Source organism: Pagrus major, chromosome 16, assembly GCF_040436345.1.
Source record: "Pagrus major chromosome 16, Pma_NU_1.0".
Taxonomy (NCBI): Eukaryota; Metazoa; Chordata; class Actinopteri; order Spariformes; family Sparidae; genus Pagrus; species Pagrus major.
Genome location: NC_133230.1, coordinates 1909127 through 1929941, shown reverse-complemented (window position 1 = coordinate 1929941; position 20815 = coordinate 1909127). Strand labels below are relative to the sequence as shown.

The window sequence follows — 20815 nt, the reverse complement described above, 5'->3', positions numbered from 1 at the left end:
TTGGTGGAGGCGGTTGGTCCAGAAAATGTAAAGCTAACAGGCTATCAGTGTTAGCTTCTCCAACAGGCTAACATAGATTTTAACTCTCACTTAACCAGTGAGTGGTTTTAATGTGGAAAGCTGGTGGAGTTGCCCTTTAAAAGTCCCAGTTTTTTCTTAAAACAAACAAGAGGAATTATTTTGGCATGCACATTAGGAGCCCCAGTGAGTATTCGTGGCGGCAGAATGGCGTATGTGGGATTGAATCAAAATAAACCACAGCGTGTGTGACTCACTGATGTGTTTTTAATAGTTTGCGGACAACAATGGAGCTCTGCAGCTCAGAGGAATGACATATATCAGGCTTTGTATTAGTGCGATCCAACAAGGACGCGGTACAATGGCAGGTGAACATGTGATGTGAAGAAAACACTGTCGACTTGATAATTCTTAGATCTTGTTAAAAATGGCTTCCTGTTCCTGTGTGGAGGTCGACAGCCTGCCGTGAACACACAGACCGTGTTTACGTGTTGAGCTGCATTATCTTAAATCTGGTTATCTCGGTGTCATGTCAACACTTTAAAGTCATTATCTCAATGGGAATAACATGTTCAACACTCGGAGGTTTGTGCTCTATTTATAAAGACGAGTAAACACCTCAGTCTGAGTCACTATCAAACAGCTGAGGTCAAAGGTCACCCTACACAGTGATGATAAACAGCAGTACAGTTCTGCTGCCAGCTTCCAGTCTCTTTGAATGAATCCCTGAACAGCAGCGGAGACTGTTTTAAAAGTGTTTGGATCTTTTCCTCGGGGCAACAACACTGTTTGCAGTTCTCACAACAGTCGCTCTCTGTGTGTGTCGAACAGTGTAGGAGTTATTTATTTTCTGTGCATCTTTGTTCCATTATTCAACACATCAACTCTCTATTGGAAACTTTGAATGTGGTTGTTTTTTTGACGATGCAGAAAATCACACAAGACGTTTGTTAATATAGTCCAAAACCTTTATTGAGTTCGGTCGCAGTTATGCAGCATAATTATAACCATACACATTGTAAAGTTTATGAAACTTTTATGAAACTTTTATCTGCAGGTAAAGTTTAAAATAGCTTTTTTAAATAAGCCTCAAACTGAGCAGTCGTAACGTTCGGTGCCACTGCAGTCAAACCGAGCAGAGCCAGGCCGGCAGATGTGATGGAAAATCAGGCTTGTGTGTCCCTGCCTGGCAAAATAAGAGTTAAAAATAGCCAATGATTGACTTTCACTCATTGAACTGGCTTCCTGTCCCCTCCCACGGCAGATGGTTGTCACGACAATAAAATAACGGCTGCAAGTGGCCAATGGGAGGAGAGAGAGAGAGACAGGTAGAGAGGGAGAGAGTGAAAGAGTTTGGCGATAAGAAAGAGATGGACAGATAGAGATGGTGAGAGAGAGAGAGAGAGAGTGATGAGAGGAACTGTGTGTGTGTGTGTGTGTGTGTGTGTGTGTGTGTGTGTGTGTGTGCATGCATCAGGATATTAGATCACATCACAGCAGGATGAATCTTATCAGATCTCAACATGCAAACATGAGCTGCACTGTTAACTTCCTTCCCCTCAGGTTTACGGTGTGTCTGTGTGTGTGTGCGTGCGTGTGTGTGTGTTGGTGTGTGTGTGTGTGTGTGCGCACATCCTGTTGAGAATCAAATGTCCTCACGAGGACACAGAGATGTTCGGGGTGGTGGCATTTCGTTTGGTCGGGTCAGTTTAAAGTCCCAGGTGAATGAGCGATGCTGCGTTCAGGACACGTGGAAGAATCGTAAAAATGAGTCACCTGTATGACGTAACTGCTCATCGGCCGGGCTATTACTACGAAGGAAATCGTGAAAAATAATTGCCTGTACACATAAAACGTTTGTTTCCTGATAGTTATCGGCTGATTTTACAGACCAGCGTATGCCAGGTGAATGTTTTTATAATCAAAAGAACATTACTTCCTTAATGTGATGTGTTTCCCATTGAAGCGGGTCAGTGAAGGGTCGATCGAAAGCTTTAAACAATGGGCTGCTGGTTGTGAAGAGAAAGGCATTTTGATGTGATGAAACTGGTTGAAATGTGAATTTGTAACAACGTATCAGTCGGACTTTGATGTCATACCGCCGGAAATGAGTTGTTTACAAGAGGTAGGAAACTTGGCAAGAAGTTCAAGTGTCCATTCACGAATTCTGACAATAATTAACTACAAATGTTTCATCTAATGCGTCAGAATAGTTTATTAGATTAGATCACACTTTATTGTGAGGTTCACATAAGCTAACTCTGTCGCCATACAAAGACAAACCTGTTCAAGGAGAACAGAACAGAATAACTGATTTATCTTTGGTCTCGATCAGGAAAACAAGACTGAAGACAAAAACAAAAGAAAACAAGAAAACTTTTTTTATGGCGCGTCGTGTTTGATGTCGGGAACGTCTTGCTTCTTTCTCGTCTTTGTTGTTGTAAGTTGCACATGCTCAGTACCGACCAGCCAGCTGTGACTCACAGTGAACGTGGGTACGTTTTTAATATCTTTTACTTCAGTCTCTGTTTCAAACTCAACACTGATTGAACAGAGTTCGGGTGCTGCTTGAACAGAGACGGATAGAAACGTTTAAGGCACCGCCATCCTTAATGTCAATGCGTGTTACAGAATAGCACCGGTGAAAATGAGCGTGTCCGCCCAGATATCATGTTTCCATCACTGCTGGAGCCGATAAATATCCTCGACTACTGCAGGGTCGTTTAATCGGGAATAAATGATGTTGTTCCCTCGATCTTTGAAGACAAAAGCCAGATGTTAGTGAGTGTTTGTGGGTTTGTGTGAAAGTGGTATTATAGAGGACAGCTGCATTGTGCTTCATTTAACGTTCTTAAAAACAAAATAATATTTTGGTAACTGGCATCTTTATGGTCTTTACTGCTTATTGCGTTGTGTTGAGCGTGATGCACAAAATTGAAGACAATCCCAATGAAAAGACAGGAAAGATATACGTCTGCATGTGTTTCTGATAATTCAGATTTAAAGTCTGAATATTTAATGTTAGTATAGAAAATAAAGACTTTATTTATCCCTCAGCGAGGAAATGTTCTCAAAGAGTCACAAGCAGAGGGAAAAAACAGTGACTGAATGATAAAAATGGAAAAACAAGACAAAAATAGAATAATATAAAAATAACGGCAGAAAAACTAAATTAAAAGTTTTGGTCTAACCTCAGTAAATATTCCAGGAACAAAAAACTGCCAAGCACACATTAAAATCTGAGCCTTTCTCATTTGTTTTGTGTTCTCGATCATTAAAATTCCTCCTCAGGAACCAGCTCCTCGTGGATGTTTTTGTGGTTTTTCTGCTCGACGTCTCGATGTTCAGTTTTCTGTGAGACATCGAAACTCTGAGGTCTCATCGGCAAGTTAACTCGATGTGAGGAAACAGAACCGGAGTTTAAAGTCGCACGACCGTGACTCAGAGGCTTCGGATGAGTTCACATGTTTGAACAAGGCGTTTTTCTCCACCGTGTAATTTGCGTGATATCGGTGTGTCATCGGGCTGAAGGTCGACGCTTCGGCGTGTTCACTGTCAGTCCTCGCAAATATAGTAATCTGAGCATATTAAATACACAGCAGTGCAACATATTAAAGGCTTTTCCACCCACTCTGTTTTCTGAGCTGCTTCTGCTGACTGTGTGAGACGCTGCCACAACACACATGCACACACACACACACACATGCACACACAAATTGGGCTGAGTGGGCTGCTGATTAGACTCATTTAGCAAGAAAAAAACGCTGCTTTCCTCAGATTTCTGTTAACTTTAAGAGACAAAGTGTTCTGTCACACACCTGAGTCAACACACACACACTCAAAACACACAGGGAGACACTAATATACACAGATACACACACACACACACACACACTCCCACAGTTTCTCACACTTGACATGATTTAGTTGAATCCATTAAAGCTGAATTTACATAATACTGTCTCTGCTTAACTGCCTCTGCAGAGACAACACACACAGCACAGGCATGTATGCTGCAGTGTGGATGACCTTGCAGCAGCGACAGAGCAGAACCTGTATGGATTGTGTGTGTGTGTGTCTGTGTGTGTGTGTGTTGTGTTCATCCCTGCAGCCTGAACGCACATTATAGCTCTAATTAAGACACTCTGTCTCCATATGTGCTGGTCTGAGATCAGCTGTCAGGTGCCAGCTGGCTGAGATGTTTTTACGGTCGGAGACGCGAACAGAAGCTGCTCTGAGAGCGGCTGAAGGCTCAGAATCATTTGTTGACTTCTTGTTTGTCTGGTATTGTTGTTGTTGCTCTAAACAACTGTTGCACATACTGTCTGTAGCTTAAGGTTGAAATATCATCTGAATTATGAGTGATTTTAACCACAACACGTTGGACAAACTTAAACGTTATTCAGGCAAATCACAGCTACGTTTTGGAGAAGACTCTGCCGTCATACGTTGTCGAGGAATAGAAATCGTTGACATTTAATCCAATAAGTTAAAGCGGAGGAACATAATGCACCTGAGTGCTTAAACAGACACAAAATAAGACTGAAAAGGTGTAGGCTGAAGCTTAGAGAGCTTATCACGCCTACCTGACTCACAGTACAATAACTGCTGTATTTATAAAGGAAAAGTTCACCCAAAAGTCTCAAATCTCCTCACTGCCATGCTGATAGAAAGTCAGGTGAAGTCTCGTAGTCCACAAAACATTTCTAACAGCGCTGCAGCGTTCTGCTAAACAACTGAAGCAGCTGGAGACTTGATTTAAAAATGGAAAAAACAATCAAAAAAACAATCTCCAGAAGCCCTCAGATCCCAAACTGATTTGAAAAGACTTTATTTACGTGTGGTCGAGCTCGTGCACCCACTTCAGACACGAAAGTGGTTTTAGCTTCGCAGCTACAATGAAGATTTCAGCTTAAGTAAGGGTGAAAATAACACATTTTCCTTAAATACAACAATGTCAAACTGAAACCTAGAATGAGACACAAAATAATATCTGAAACAGATTATAGCAACGACCGAAAAGCTGTAGGCCGGAGCTTAGAGAGCTTATACACCCACCTGACTCACAGTACTGTATTTACTTTATTTATTAGTCCACACGTATTATGAAGTATAAAGAAATAACAACAGATATTGTTGATGACTCATAAATGATTGCCAACAAATTCTGCTTAAATACAATAAAAAGGAAGATATAAAAGAAACACAAGGCAGAATATAATAATAAATCAAAATGTTGATAGAAGCAAAATTGGAATAAAACTTAAAGTGAAGTGTGAGATGCAAATAGTCCCAAATTTGTCATATTAAAGGCTGAAAACTATTAAAATATCCACGAGTTGAAAAAACAAACTTGAAATCTTAGATTGTGAAATATTTCTGCATTAAATGAAAAACAAAATGAGAGAAATATTCAGCTGAGTGCTGGTTTTCCTCCTCCATCTCTACCTGCTCACTGAGCTTCTCTTCTCTGCTGCTTTCTTCACCTTTCGTTGATAATTAGAAGCTGATTTTTTTGACCTACATAAAGATTTGCTCTCTACTTTCCTCCGTTATTCAGTGATTGTGATGTTGATGTGTTTGTGCCGGACAGCAGTGTTGTTTTTGATCCATAACTCGACCCAGAGTTTAGAAAAGTAATCCTTCTTAAGTATCACTTTGTTTATTTACTGATTCATGTTTTCATCTGTGCTGCATGTGTTTTTCTCCTCTGCGACCCTCAAAGTAAACTGATGACGCCAACTTACAGGAAACCAGAAATTATCGAGACTTTAATGAGAAAAAGCCTAAATTAGTGATGCGAGCGGTGGATACTGTGTCAGAGAAAAAGTTCTGGGAAACTTCGGGAATTCGTGGCATGAAAGTTTCTAACCTTTATCCCCAAAAGCATCTCACTGTGTGGTCACAGAAAACCACATTATCTGAAACCAATTACACAACTCCTGTCGGCCCGTCTGTTTGAATTCAGCAGTTTCTGTGTAAGGTCCAGTCGGAGCTGTTTCTGAGCCGAGGTGTGTTTGTGTTCGCAGGTCTGACGACAGAAGGCCTGTATCGCGTCAGCGGGAACAAGACGGACCAGGACAACATCCAGAAACAGTTTGATCAAGGTAAACACAAACACACACACCTGCACAGAGTCACACAACCTCATAAACACACACTCAGCTACCTGAAGTGTAACAGGAGTTTCAAAGCGCAGGCGCCGCTGGTTCTCATTATTTTCTTACAGATCGTGATTCTGAATTATTTTCCCACGAACGTTTGGGGAACTCAGGAGTTTCTTTGGAAACGTGTTACCAATCGAGGAGGGTTTGTGTGATGTGTGCAGTAAATTCAACCCACAGAGAGAAAACTGATCCCAAATCTGACCACGCAGCAGAAGTGCTTAAAGAGAAACACATGGCCCCGCGGAGCAGCGTCGAACCTGCACACGAGGGCTGGTGAGCTGCCAGACGGGCTGTTAGAATAAATAAAGTCACCACAGGCAGAAATCAACAGCTCACGGTCAGCAGTGCCAGGCAGTTTACAGCCAGCCGCTGAAAGAGGGAGTCCCACACTGATTATTGATCGCGTTATTTCCTCTTTTATTGTAGTCAATCAATTTGTGTCATGACTGTTCAGATTAATAGACGCCTCAGATGTCAACAGCCGAAATATGATGAGTGTTTTCCCCTTTAAATAATAAAAATATACGTTTAAATGCATCTAAAAAAATTATGCACCTTCTTCTCAGTGTCATGAATCAGTCAGCCTGAAACATGCAGACGTCATACGATCTTTTCCTTCCTGTCTTCTTCAGATAATAAACCATAAATACATTTAGAAATGAGATGTTCTTTAGTATCAGAAGTCATCCACTGATAATTGTGTGTATAAGTTGGTTTCAGTGTAAACAGAAACTGCCAGTATCCTGATGCGTCGTGACTGTTAATGGTGCAAGATACATTAAAACAACTGGACTCACGGTGAAAAGCCCAGAGCGAACTCACTGACTCTGCTACTGTCCTCGTTCCAAATCTACATCCAAGTCTTTCTTTGTGGGGAATTTAGTGGCAAAAGGAAGAAGAAAAGAAAAAGAAGTAACAAAAATGAACTTTCAGACTGAGGCTCTGAATGTACCTTCATTATGGTCGTTACACCCCCAGAGGCCCCCCCACACAGCAGGCTGACTGTCAGCTGTCGGGCATTGTCAGAGCAGTGTGTCCCGCTCCGTTGGCACTAAACAACCCTTGTCGGAGGATTTTTGGCCGATTCAGCATGTAGAATTGGTGCCAGCTCGTTGGTGAGAGAAATCATTGCGATCGGGGATCAGTGCAGAAAAGAGAAGCGGAAACAGATATCCATGACTTCACCTGTTTAGTGCAGTTTCTCCTTATTTCCTCCTGTGAGACTTTAAACCTTTCATCAGACATATTCTCCATTAGTAGCTGCTTTATCAGCGAGAGCGGCTACATCATATGCTGAGAGGTATTTCTTCTCAGGCAGGCGCAGAACGTACAAGCTCGTCGGCCGCCCGTCGCAATCTCTGTGGTGTGTTCAAGCCATGTTTAACCATGTTTACATTAATTATGATGCTCCAGGAACAACACTAGACCCTGCATCTATTCACATACAGATATTTGTGTTGGAAACGTGGTCCTGCAAGAAAAGATTAAAACTATTTCAAAGTTCTTTGAGTTCTTTCCATGAAACTGTCCTGCAGCATGAAGAACCGCTCAACTGCCAGCTGATATTTTTCTAAAATGGGCCAAGTGTTCCTGAAAATAAAGTTTTAGTGGGACGAGCATCAAAGTCATCAGAGCACGAAACAAAGACCCTTTATATAAACATGAAAATACATAAATTCAATCTTCAGAGTCGCTGGAGTTCCTCTCCTCAGCATCTCTCCCGTCGCCCACGCTCTTCAGAAGTAGGTGAAGTTGTGCCAGAAGTTCCTCCTCTGCTGCGACTCGTGATATATCGCTGTAAATAAGGAAACTGAGATAAAAAGCTGCTCAGGGTTAAACTGACGAACCATTAACAAAAAACATGTGGTGATATAACTTGTGTTTCTGGCTCCAGTCAGTCAGCTCAGGTGTCTCCTGTTGTCAACTAAATGTCACCAAATGGCGTCTTTAACAAATATCTGATAAATCGTCCCAGATAACAAATCAAACACGGATCGCGCTGTCAGAGAGATTACAGCTGCTGTCCTTTAGTTTCATATTTCTGTGCAGCTTCGGTCGTGTCTGTGTGAAAAGCACCATTACAGCCAATTAGCTCCTCTGTCAGCGAGAGAGGGTGGTGGGCTGTTAGCTGCCGGCTGCTTCTGGATGTTTCTTTATGGAGACGGTTTGAATATATTTGCTCGGGGAGCTGCAGAGTGGAGACTCAGAGGTCACCGTGGTTCTGCTTCATTAACGCTTTGGGCTGAAGCAGCATTTGTTGGCTGTTTATTAAAAACACTTCATTAAACAACAGCTTCTCCTCCTCTTTCCTCTTCTTCTCCTCCTCTCGTCTTCAGTCGTGTCCCTCTTTCCTTCTGTCTTGCTCTGCCGTCGCCTCCCTCCTTCTCTGTCCTCCTTTTATTTGTGCATTTCCTGTTGTTTAAATCTCTCTCCTCTCTCCTCTCGGCCTCCCTCCAATCTCTTTATTTCCTTGAGAGTATTTCCACTGTGTGTGTGTGTGTGTGTGTGTTGGCAGCCTTTCAGATTCAGTGTGACAGCTGTCGTGTTACCTCAGGGCTCTGTCCTCTTTCTTTCTCCCTTTTCGCCTCCCTCTCTCTCCTCCTTCCCGTCATCTATTGGCCGTTCCAGTGTCAAAACAGGAAGTGATATATATTTCAGTGTCATCCCGAGTCTCTGGTGGCCGATGTGCGATTTGTTTTTTTTTTTATACGCCGTCATTACGCAGTATTTGTACTCGGGGTTAATGGCAGAGCTGACATCAGTCTGATCATCAGATGACCCGACCTGCTCGGCTACAACATAAAATCAAACCGGAGCTTCCCTCCTCTCTCGACAGGAATAACAGAGCAGTAAACCGGTTGTTTGAAGTGGACGTGCGTTCTGTTCGGGCTCAGTCAGAGAAACACTCGGGCCTCTGTGCCTGCAGACAGACTGATGATAACCTCTGTTAGCTGCAATCAGAGAGCAGCTCTGTTCGGCTGCTCGGACACAAAGCTCAGCTGTGAGCCTCGCTGCTGCAACACAAATACTCACAAGCTCTTTGAAATCCTTTTAAACTGAAGCATTGACCCAGGAAATATCCCGTATCTGAATGGCTCAGCGAGGGTTATCAAGACTCGGGTCTGAGACGCAGGTTAATAATGGTGATTATTGATTGTTTTGATTGGTTCCCGATAAACTTGCTTTAACGATGCTGTTCCGTGTCACTGGGCACGATCCAGTCGGCCTGGTACCGTTTCAATCTGCGGCTCCATTATGAACAAATAAACTCACATGTTGTCCTGTTGTTGGTTTGCAGTCGTTACCCGAGGGAAAACGGCGAGCGATCTGTTTGTCTTTCTGACAGCGGCGTCTGTTTCCACTTTAATAATTGAATAATTCAAACATTTTGGTTACAAGAAAGTCTGCAGAGATTCACAGAGACGTTACATCCCTCTGTGACGGTCCTTCCCAGAGTGGGCTCTGTTGTGGTGCCTTGAGGAGGAGCCATGACAAGATTTTTTTGTGTGAAGCGTGTGTGTTGTGTTGTTCGACGATCATATAGACTGCAAAGATAAAAGACAGACTCTTGATGCCTCAGCCCAGTTTAAGATGATTTATTTATCTGTGGGACCAAATGTGTAGAACAAGAACATGATATGTAAAAGATAAAAAGCTTTCTTTCTAGTATTTTCTGTGAGTTAGTACCTTAAAACATCTGACACTGGGCTCCTCCAGCACCGACCGTCACTCAGTTCTGCCTGAAGTTCATTTATTCATCATCTTGCGACACCATGGCTGCAAAACGAAGCTGAACTATGAGTCTCTTCATGCCACATCACAGAAAACAACACGGCAGCACACTGAAGGTGCAACCAACAGTTATTGAAAAATAATGTCGATCAGTGTTTCCCAGAGCCCAACGCGACGTCTTCAAATGTCTCGTGTGTCCCCAACCCAAATTTTTTCAGTTCACGGTCATAGAGGAGGAAAGAAACCAGAACATATTCACATTCAAGAAGCAGGAAACAGAGAATTTCGACCTCTGATGTCTTGAATAATAATAACTCAAACTAACCCTGTTCTGTTCTGCTGCTCCTTCGTCGTCATCATCATCATACTCAGCCTGTTCGGAGCTGCTGGTCCCGGTCGGTTTTAAATGTTTATCACACGTTGAGAACTCGCTGTTTCGTTCTGCTGAGTCCTCAAATTTTGTGGCAAAGGTGTTGAAAGTGTTTGCAAAACAATCCTCCGACTGTCCACGTTATTTATTCACTCTGAGACGGGCAGGCGGTGTACAGTTGTTCCTGAGTCTGCTCATTTTCTTTCATGAATAACTCTCAGTACTTAACATTGGTTATGCTTTGTTTGTCATGCATAGAATTATGTCATTTGGGACTGATTATAGGGACCATGTAGGAATAAATAGAGCCAAAGACAGTCGGCAATGTGTTTCTGCACGCTGGAGGAGAATGTGAGTGTCAAACTGGAGGATTTTGAGTCCTGCAGAGTCGAGAGCAGCGTGAGTTTGATCATGTTATCCAGCAGCTCTTCTGGGTGGAGCTGTTTTCCTGTTTGCTCTGTTTGTGATGCAGAGGCGTTCTGTAGCTGAAGCTGCTGCGAAACAAGAGAAGAAAACATGAAAAGTGACCTTGTGAATCTGCTGCAGATGGTGGAAAGTCAAACTCTCTCCCTCTTTCTCTCTGTGTGTCTCTGTAGATCACAGCATCGACTTCGTGGCGATGGACGTGGCGGTGAACGCTGCTGCCGGAGCGCTGAAGGCTTTCTTCGCCGATCTGCCCGACCCGCTGATCCCCTACAGTCTGCACCCGGAGCTGGTGGAGGCCGCCAGTAAGGATGAACACAACACGCACACACACACACACACACACACACACACACACACACACACACACACACACACACACACACACACACACACACCGTCTACACCACCTGAATCTGTGAGTCTGCCAAATTCTCCAAAAAAAAGTCTTCTCCCTGAATCTTTCTGGGCCCAGAAAAGAGACGAGAAAAAACACACAAATACACTGTTGACACAGTTTTCACTGGAAACACACACACACACACACACACACACACACACCTGTGCCGTTAACCTCTGGTCTATAGTAACTGCTGTCTTCAGGGCTGCAGAGGTTAAGTTCACACACAGCTTTCTGTCACATCACACACACTTTTAAGAGGATTTTTTCAGCCCCAGGATGCTGTCAGACATTTACTCTCTGCTGTGTGTGTGTGTGTGTGTGTGTGTGTGTGTGTGTGTGTTTCCTGGTTGCATGTGAGTGATGCTGAGTGCTGAAACCAGCAGAGAGCTGACTACAGCAGATTAATGAGCCAAAAATACACACACACACACACACTGTTAAAACAAGAGATGTAAAAACATTTTATACGAACGTGTACAAACACACACACACACACACACACACACACACACACACACACACACACACACACACACACTTTAATGAGTGTCTTACTGAGAGTGCTGCTGCTTCTTCTTCTCTGGAAAATGAGTCATATAAAGCAGGAACTCTTCTTCTCTCTCATCTCTCCAGTCTTTTCTTTCCCTCCGTCACTCCTTTTTCTTCTTTTCATCTTGTTTTTACTTTCATTTTTTGTTTCTTAATCCCGTTGGCTTTTCTCTCTTTGTGTCAGCACACACACTCTTCCTCCTTTCTTTCTCTTTTTTCCTTGTAGCAGCAAACGTTGATAGGATTTTGTGACGCTCCCAGGATCATTTCCCTTTTCCTTTTTTTACTTCCTTTACTTTTGGCTTCCGTTAAACATGATGCCATTTTTTACTTGGGAAAAATAACTTGACAGGTTTTAATGTATTATCTTGACAGGAGGTCGTCATGGGTTTGCCTGTTTATCATTTGTTAAAGTGGAAACAACAACTTTCCTCTCGCGTTTCCAAGTGGTTTTATTATCGGCACCGCTGTTGCAAAGACATCTGGATCGTTTCCGTTTTCCACAGGACAAAACAAGAGTTTATTCATTCATTTAGTCTCTAATGGAGACATGAAAGCAAATAGAAATGGTGTCAGGCTGCCTTCACTGTCAGGGGACACTTTGTGCCCGGTGGCAGACCAAATAGAGTAAAAGCGACGTTGTGAAGGACCCAATCTAAAAGCCATTACATTGCGAAATCAACCTTTACTCCGTAATAAGTTGAAGTGAAAAAGTCTACTGCCAGCCTGTCGTTGGACCAGAGCAGCTGGGTCTATTTCCCGGGTAGGTAGGGTCCGTTTCAGTTGCTGCAGGTCTCGGGTTTGTTTGCTGATCACGTATCGTGTCATATGCTGTTTTTCCATCACACCTGCTAGTGGAGTAAAGTGTGTTTTCCTGGTTTTAAAGATCTGCAGTTCCTCAGTAATTTTCTCAGAAGTTACGTCTCATAATTATAATTTCCCCGACAGAAGAGCTCCATTTCTCCTCAGCAGGCATAAATCCAATCCAATAAAACCTCTAAATAAAATGTTATACGTCCGTAGAGTTGTGAAATAAATGAAAGCTTTGGATAATGGATGGATAATTACTTGTTTTGTTTGTTTTCTAGTCGTAAAGAATAAAGAGATGAATATTGTAACTGTGGGTTGTTTGTTGTCACATCTTCATGTTGAACATTTGACATTTTGTTTACCTGATTCAGTTTCACTGGTTGAGATCCTGAATTGTTCATTCACACGTTTCTGTTCAGCATGTTTTCTCTTTTTTATCTATATTTTATTTGCCTGTAGCGGCAGCAGCATCTCTTCCTGGTGCAGGGATCATTAAATTTTCATCAGAACTCATCCTTTATAGTTTTATCACTTTTATTGAGCCCATTGCATTGTGGGAACACAGTGTAGACAGCATTAATATGATGATATATACGACGGCATGCAGTGTTTTGATAAATGAGGATTAAACTGTTCAGTTGGTCCTGTGGTTTCTTTTCTCTTATATTTCTCGCTAATGTCGAGATTCAGCAGCGCAGATTAACGACCTTTGACCTCTCGCAGCCATTAGAGGCACAAAACGTCCCGTCGGCTCCTCGTTAAGATGATTGATGATGCGCAGGATGAATAAATCTGAGCTCCGTCACGTTCTCGGCTGTAAGCGATCGTCTAAAAATATAAAAAAAAGGCTTCCCGCTGGTTCTGGAATGTCTGGAATATCCTGGAGAATATTCCAGCGTTCGAAGGACGTTCACGGTCGTGTTAAAGTATCTTTGTTGTGACAGTCCAAAGGTAAAAGCTCGTATTTCACATCTGCTCTTTAAATATTTAATAAGTGAGCGAAGCGTTTCAGCTCCAACGAGCTTTCGCCGGAGGGAAAGTGGCGGATCCTCTCGGGAGGAGGAAGGATGTCGAGGAAACATCACAGAAGGTTTACTCTTCAGGAATACAACAGCGTGTTTGTTGGTTTTGCTGCCACTTCTTATTCACGTCGACCAGCTTTACATTTGTCTTAGTTTTCTCTTTCTGACATGTCTGACTCATTAGCAGCTGATAAAACAATATTTAAAGCCTTTCGTCTCACAATATCCTCTTTATCTTATTGATAAGTCGACTGTTTGGTCGATAAAATGAGTGAAAAATAACGATCATTGTTTCCCAAAGGCCAAGATGACGTCCTCACATTTGTTGATTTGTCCACAACCCAAAGATATTCAGTTTACTGTCATAGAGGAAGAAAGAAACCAATCAATTAATCATCAACGAGTCAATATCCATCAAGTAAACCTCAATGTTTGCTCATTACATCTTCTCAAACACGAGGCTACGCTGCTCAGAAATTTAAAAACATGAATCGGTTCCCTCTCCGGGAGGCTGACCCAAGCATACAGTTTTATGATAGTTTTGGATATTCAAACTGTAATTAATTGATTAAAACCAATCAACAGATTCAAGCCGATCATTGCAGCCCGCCATCTTACGATGGAGCAAAACTTGTTCGATGAGGGAGCGCAGGGAAAGACAAACAATCAAACCTGGAGAAAAGATCAGTTATTAGGTCGTGGAAAGTCTCCGAACACGTCCTGGAAAGTTGTCGTTAACGCTCCCATGAACATTAACAACAATACAAGAAATACGCTAACACAACCTGATGATCTTGTTATGGTTTATTTAGGTAGTGTAGATGATATTGCATCTTGTATTTCATGTGTATTTGTACTGATATGACCTGTCAGGTGACCCTCTGCACCTGTTTTGTGTTTGAAGAAGAGCTTTACTCTATTTTCATATTCTTCACTTAAGCTTCTGTCCAGCACCGAGTGTTTAACGAGCTTGGATGTGCGCTCTTTTCTAATTGATTAAACTGAGATTTAATCCTCCTGGTCAGATCTTTATGGAGTCTTTGTCACCAGGTGTGGTTGACCATCGAACCCTCTCAGCGTGTCAAACATCTCAAAAATGTAGAATCAATAGATGTTGATTCATACAAACATCTGAAAAACAGGACACAGACAAAAACATCACATACACCGAATACTCACATATCGAAGTTACATCTGTCGAACACCACAGGCAGGAAAACTATGAAAATACCAGTATGGAGTTCAGTAAGTTTTGTTCAGCTCTGTAGCTTCATAATAGTAATAAAAATAATAAAACAGCTCAGTATGACTTTATTAAATCTGAACAGTTTGGACGTGTTTGTTTTGTTAGTCTGCAGAAAACTGTTTTCATTTAAGCCAGCAGAGAAAGACGTGATGCAGCTTAAAAATTATATAGTATCACTTCTGCCCACAAGGCTTAGTGTGAGTGTGTGTGTGAGTGAGTGTGAGTGTGTGTGAGTGTGTGTGTGAGTGTGTGTATAAGTGTGTGAGTGTGTGTGTGTGTGTGTATGGCACAGCGTGGGAGTTGCTCTTGGCAGCATCTCAGCCTTTTGTTTTCCAGAGAGTATAATTTCCGTTCCCAAGAGAGAGTGTGTGTAAAATGTAAAACGCCTTCTGTCTTCTCTCCCTGCGTGTGTGTGTGTGTGTGTGCGTGTGCGTGCGTGTGTGTGCGTGCGTGTGTGTGCGTGCGTGCGTGTGTGTGTGTGTGTGTGTGTGTCAGAAATCGTGGACTACATCGAGCGTCTGCAGGTCTTGCGGGAGATCGTGAAGAAGTTCCCTCCAGTCAACTACCAGGTCTTCAAATACATCATCACACACCTCAACAGGTAAGAGCTCAAGTACACATGCACACACAAACGTAAACACACACACACAAAGCTTAGAGGTACTTAAACACACACACACACACACACACACACGTTTAGCCCGTGTGCAGAATGAACACACACCCTCCTCAGTCAGTGTGATGTTGTTGATCCATGTGTGAGAAATCCTCAGTATGAAGCTCCATCAGCAGCTAAACGCCTCGACGCTGGAACGCACACATACCTGTGATGACAGTGAACACATCACAGCAGGTGCCCTTCATTCAGACTTAAAAACATCTGAGTCGTCGCAGGATGTAAACGACGCGGCGTCGACATCGAGCCTCTGAGCGCTGGCAGCAGCTGAACGTTTCCAATGAGTTTAATTTGCTGTGAAAACATCCAGCGGAGTGATCAGAGCCGAGGCGAAGTCAAAGACACGCCTGAATTAGTGTCAGAGAAGAAGAATCATGGATCAAACAGCGTCTCCTGGTTCTGTCCTGTCCACAGTGCTTCATTCTTAAAGGAGCAGTCCATCTAAAAATGAAAGTTCAGTCATTATCTGCTCACTTTAGGTGAAGTCTCGTCGTCCACAAAACATTTCTGGAGCTTCACAGAAAAACAGTGTCGCAGCATTCAAAGACTTGATTGATTGACCTTAAAAAAACATAAAATGGTTTGAAAAAAACGTTACGTGCGGTCGCGTTTGAAGAGTTTGACGATTTCAGCTTTAAAAAGAGCGTAAATAACGTCCTCTTTAATGTACAAACGAACCCAAAATGAATTCCCAAAATGGCTCCATACAGCTCGTCTGCTGTAATCCAAGTCTCCTGAAGCCCCGAGACCCCAAATTTATCTGAAAAGACATTATTCACACCTTTTTATAGGCTGAAATCTTGTAGCTGTGGCATGAACCCCGTCTGAGGAGGGTGCACGACCACGACTGCACGTCAAGGGTGGAAAAAAGAGTTTTTCCTTTACATTGACTATGTCGTCGTAGTTTTTAAACTATTTCTCTAGAAGAACCAGGAGCTGAAACAACGTTGTCTCATCGGACCTCTTGCAGGAACATTTTCATATATTTTCATCCTAAAACTTTTATTCATAATCAGACACAGGGCGATTCACAGTGCTTCACAGCTGCATAGACACACTGTAGAAATAAGACATTTAGAGGTATTAAAGTTGCAACAGAAACAAGAAAATAAGTAGTTAAAGATTTAAAAGAAGTGGCAGATGAAGGTGCACCAGAGGGTAAAAACAAGACTTCCACTCTGCAGAGCTTCAACTTCTGCTGCAGACAGAAACATGACAAGGGTAGGAGTCATATTAGAGGATCTGAAACAAGTAGAAAACATTAATAATACAGCTGCCAGCGGCGTGTCATCAGAGCAGAGCTGCACTGTGACAGATATAAAGAGGAAATGGCCTGTTAGCGGCTGGAAAATGTCTGACAAAGCAAAACAATCACAGCTAATATGAGAGGCAGTCAAAGAGACGTGACGCTGACGGTAGAAGAGAGAATATTACAGCCTTCAGGAGGGGATGTGGTCGCTGTGATCACACCGAGCCTAATATTCAGGTTGTAATCAGTTTAAAAGCCTGAAGTGTTGTTTTAAATAACGAAGACGACGATGGATACCATCGTCTGGACAGGGAGCTGATCAAACACTCAAAAGAGATAAAATATCCGACAAGGTCACACAACACCAGACCCTCCTGATCCCATCCGATTTAAGAAGTTGACCCAAAATCAGAACCAGAAGGAAGAAATATTGTTCATGTGAGCAGCTGCTGCAACACAGGATGATACTGGACAGAAACCTGCAGAAGGACGCTAAAAATAACTGAACTGCATCAGGATTTTCTGCTGAAATATGCCAAGAAACATCCCACAATGTGAAAAACCTCTCAGTAAATTGACAAGCCATGATTATGATCTGCTGAGTAATCTGTACGTCAAATCGATGACAGCGACAGCGTCTCATCCAGCTCTGTTTCTACGAGTCTCTCAGCTGTTGTTTTTGTCTTAATTGGTGATTAATCAGATGAGATCTGGTGCTGCGTTATCCGTCCTGTCGCTTCTCTTCATCCTGCTCAACACATCAGCCCAACAAGCTGGACAGCTGTCATTAATTTAATTAACTTAATGAATCAGCGGCCTAATCATGATGTCACACTTCATCAGTTATTGATTTCAAACAACCAGTCAGCTGCTGGAGGAGGAAGCTCGCCGAGCAGCTGATGCTCCATCCAGACAAAAATCACAGCTGACAGACTCTGCAACAAAACAGCATCTCTGCCTCCTGGTGGCGTCTGTTACACATCGTTCCCGGGAATATACTCGGATAGACTTTCAGACGCTCCTAGATATACTCTATAATACTATAATGACAGTATTGCACAGAAATGATCTTGCAGTGTCGAAATATAATTATAAATCTAATTTCCCTGCGTCGTCTCCTCCTGCAGGGTGAGCCAGCACAGTAAGACCACGCTGATGACGGCCGACAACCTCTCCATCTGCTTCTGGCCGACTCTGATGCGGCCGGACTTCGAGAACAAGGACACGCTGTCCACCACCAAGCTGAACCAGGCCGTCATCGAGTCCTTCATCGTGCAGAGCGACTACTTCTTCCACGGCGGCGAGGTGGCCGAGAGCTCGAGCAGCGAGGGCACGCCGCCGCCGCACTGCCACAACATGGTGGAGGCTCTGCTGCCGCTGCAGCTGCCGCCGCCCCTGCAGCCGCAGCAGATCCAACACACCCTGCACCCCGACCCGCTCATCTAACGGCCTGCAGGAGCATGCTGGGAAATGAAGTCTGGGGTTGACTGTGTGCGCCGCCAGCTGCTTTGGGCCGACGATCGCCTGGAGGTCGTCTTCTCTACACAACGCTGGTCGGCCGTTCAAATAAAACATAAAATAAGTTCTGAGGAATCAGCAGCTGTTTGTCAGCTTTTAGAGACACATCGACCGTTTGTTGGATTAATCTGTGAGACCGGCTCAAGAGGTAAATCCTGGATTAGAGAATTACAATCGGACGTCACCTTTTGGAAGTAACTTTTGGATCTGACTGCCCCTTTTATGACACGAAGACTGAAACCAGTCGATGAATGAACTGATTTGATTTGGCACATAACACTAATCGTTCAGCAGGGTCGGACTTGGACTCTGGGGACTCTGGGACAAATAAAGATTACACTCTAACTCACCCTGATGGAAATAGCACACTGGGGTCCTCAGCACGTCCCCCTCAAACCCGCCCACCTTTTCCCTGCTCACGACGAGAGAAAAGGGAAGTTAAAACTTAGAGTCCCCAAGACTGCATCACTGACCTGACACTCCTGATTCTGACAGACTGACTCGTTCGATGTTTGACCGACTGTTTGCTGGCTGAAAGGATTTCACGGAGTCTTCCTCCACATTTCGGCACAGGAAATTATTTCTTTGTCTTCTTTTTTTTTTTTTTGCTGCCCTTCGACCCAAAATAAAGAGGAAGCGAGGGACGAACTCGATGCCAGAACTTTCCCTTCGACACCAGACGTACAAACGGTGGAGCTGTGAACTCGACGCCTCGCAGAAAAATGAGATATTGTGGATTATTTTTAGTCTTGGGGAGGATGAAGGGGGGGGGCTTCTGTTTTAAATACTAAAAGACTAAAACAAAACGAACCCCCTGACCGGACAGCACATGCACGATTTGTGTCAAAAGTCCCACTCGCCAACTTCATGTCTGTTTGCGTAGTTTTATGTTTTATCATTTTTCTTTTTTTAATATTTTTTTGTATCGTCTGATTTCTACCCAGTTTGTGTGTTCGTGTGTGTGTGATGATGATGGTGTGTGTGATCTGTGTGAACTGACCTGTGGTCTGTATTGCAGCCAGTTTGTACCTTCTCTGCAGAGGGAAGGAGGGATTCAGGAGGGAAAAAACGTGGACCGACGGACTCGTTACGCTCCGTACGAGAGATCAGACTTTTACGGACTTCACTACAAACCTTCAGTCTAACCGTCTCGTCTCTTTAGCCTCTAACTCTTAAATGCACCGACCGACGTCCCCTCGATCTGAAGGGACGACCCTCCTCCCCCTCCGACCCTCCGTGACGGCACATGAGCGAGAAAAAACCACTACGATGCATCTGGATCTGTTTCGCTTCGAGGAGGCGTCTTCCGTGTTGGATGACGGACGGACATCCCACTCTGTCATTTCTGTTTTTTGTTCTGTTGGTTTGTTGGAAACTAAAACTTTGCATGTCTCTGTTTTTTGCCACTTAGTGAAAAAAAAAGAACTTTAAAGTTTAAAAAAATGAAATGAAACTCTCTAACAGGAGCTGTTGTTCAGATCTGCATCGTTTTATCTGAATCTTTTCGGTTTTAAGGGGAAAAAACTCTTACGAGAGGTTTCGTTTTTTCTTTTCTGTCATGCAAGAAATCGACTCTTAATATCATATTTTTGGTTATATGTTGAATAGTTTTCCCTAAATAGAGGAAAGAAGTATATATAAGTATATATATATATAAATTTATCAGCAGCAGAGGTTGCTGATTTAGTGAAATACCACGGGGTACTGGACTGTATAATCTGTCAGAAGCTATAATCATATTTCTTTGTTGATCTGATGGTGTAACTGAAACCATCTTTTTTATTTTCTGATGGTGTGTGTGTGAATGCGTGTGTGTGTGTGTGTGTGTGTGTGTGTGGAGGGGAGGGGTTTAATGACGGATCGTTTTTAATTCCTCTTTGATTGAAAGAGAAGATCAAACATCCCTCATCGCTTTTCTTCATCGACGACACGGAGAGACAAAGAAACGAGGCTGAGTTTAGTAACGGCCTGAGTTTGTTTCTGTTCACGTGCTGAGCGAGCGTCATCGTTCTGAAAGATGAATCCCCGACAATCTTTAACTGGAGGGCGTTAAACACATTCATGGCAGGTTTTCCAGAATCTTGCAACGATCTTAAGTCTGTTTGGATAAAAATACAAAGATTGTAAACCAGTTTTCCATGTTAGAGCAAAGAAATATCACAAGTATCGACATAAATATATTCAGAAATATACACGTCTGAATAATTTCCATAGTTTCCTGGAGAGAACTTTGTAATTTGCAGTTACTTAAAGAAAAAGTTCTCCCAAAAATGAATATTCAGTCATTATCTCCTCGCCTCCATGTCGAAGGAAAGTCAGGTGAAGTTTCATCGTCCACAAAACTTTCTCCTGAACAACTGAAGTAGCTGAGGACTTTAAAAAAACAACCAATAGGTTTCCTGAAGCCCCGAGATCCCAAACTGATCTGTAAAGATGTTATTTACACCGTTTATTAAACTGAAATCTTCACTGTAGCTGCTGAGACAAAAGTGTCTGAAGTGGACGCACGAGCTCGTCAAGGACGTAAATAACATCTTTTCAGATCAGTTTGGGATCTCGAGGCTTCTGGAGAGACTTGGATTACAGCAGACGAGCTGTATGGAGACATTTTATGTTTTATGATTTTATTTTT

At 42.9% G+C, this 20815-nt stretch overlaps 1 protein-coding gene across 2 annotated transcripts in view; it reads left to right on the top strand.

Moving 5' to 3' along the window:
• arhgap5 (Rho GTPase activating protein 5) overlaps window positions 1-19877 on the top strand; it is a 53279-nt gene extending 33402 nt beyond the window's left edge. For both annotated transcript variants that reach the window (XM_073483511.1, XM_073483510.1), the window contains exons 4-7: window positions 6048-6125; window positions 10884-11015; window positions 15236-15341; window positions 17793-19877. In XM_073483511.1, the coding sequence (XP_073339612.1) occupies window positions 6048-6125; window positions 10884-11015; window positions 15236-15341; window positions 17793-18111 (635 nt within the window). In that variant the 3' untranslated portion in view covers window positions 18112-19877. The remainder of the gene's footprint in view (window positions 1-6047; window positions 6126-10883; window positions 11016-15235; window positions 15342-17792) is intronic.
• Window positions 19878-20815: the final 938 nt, after the last annotated feature.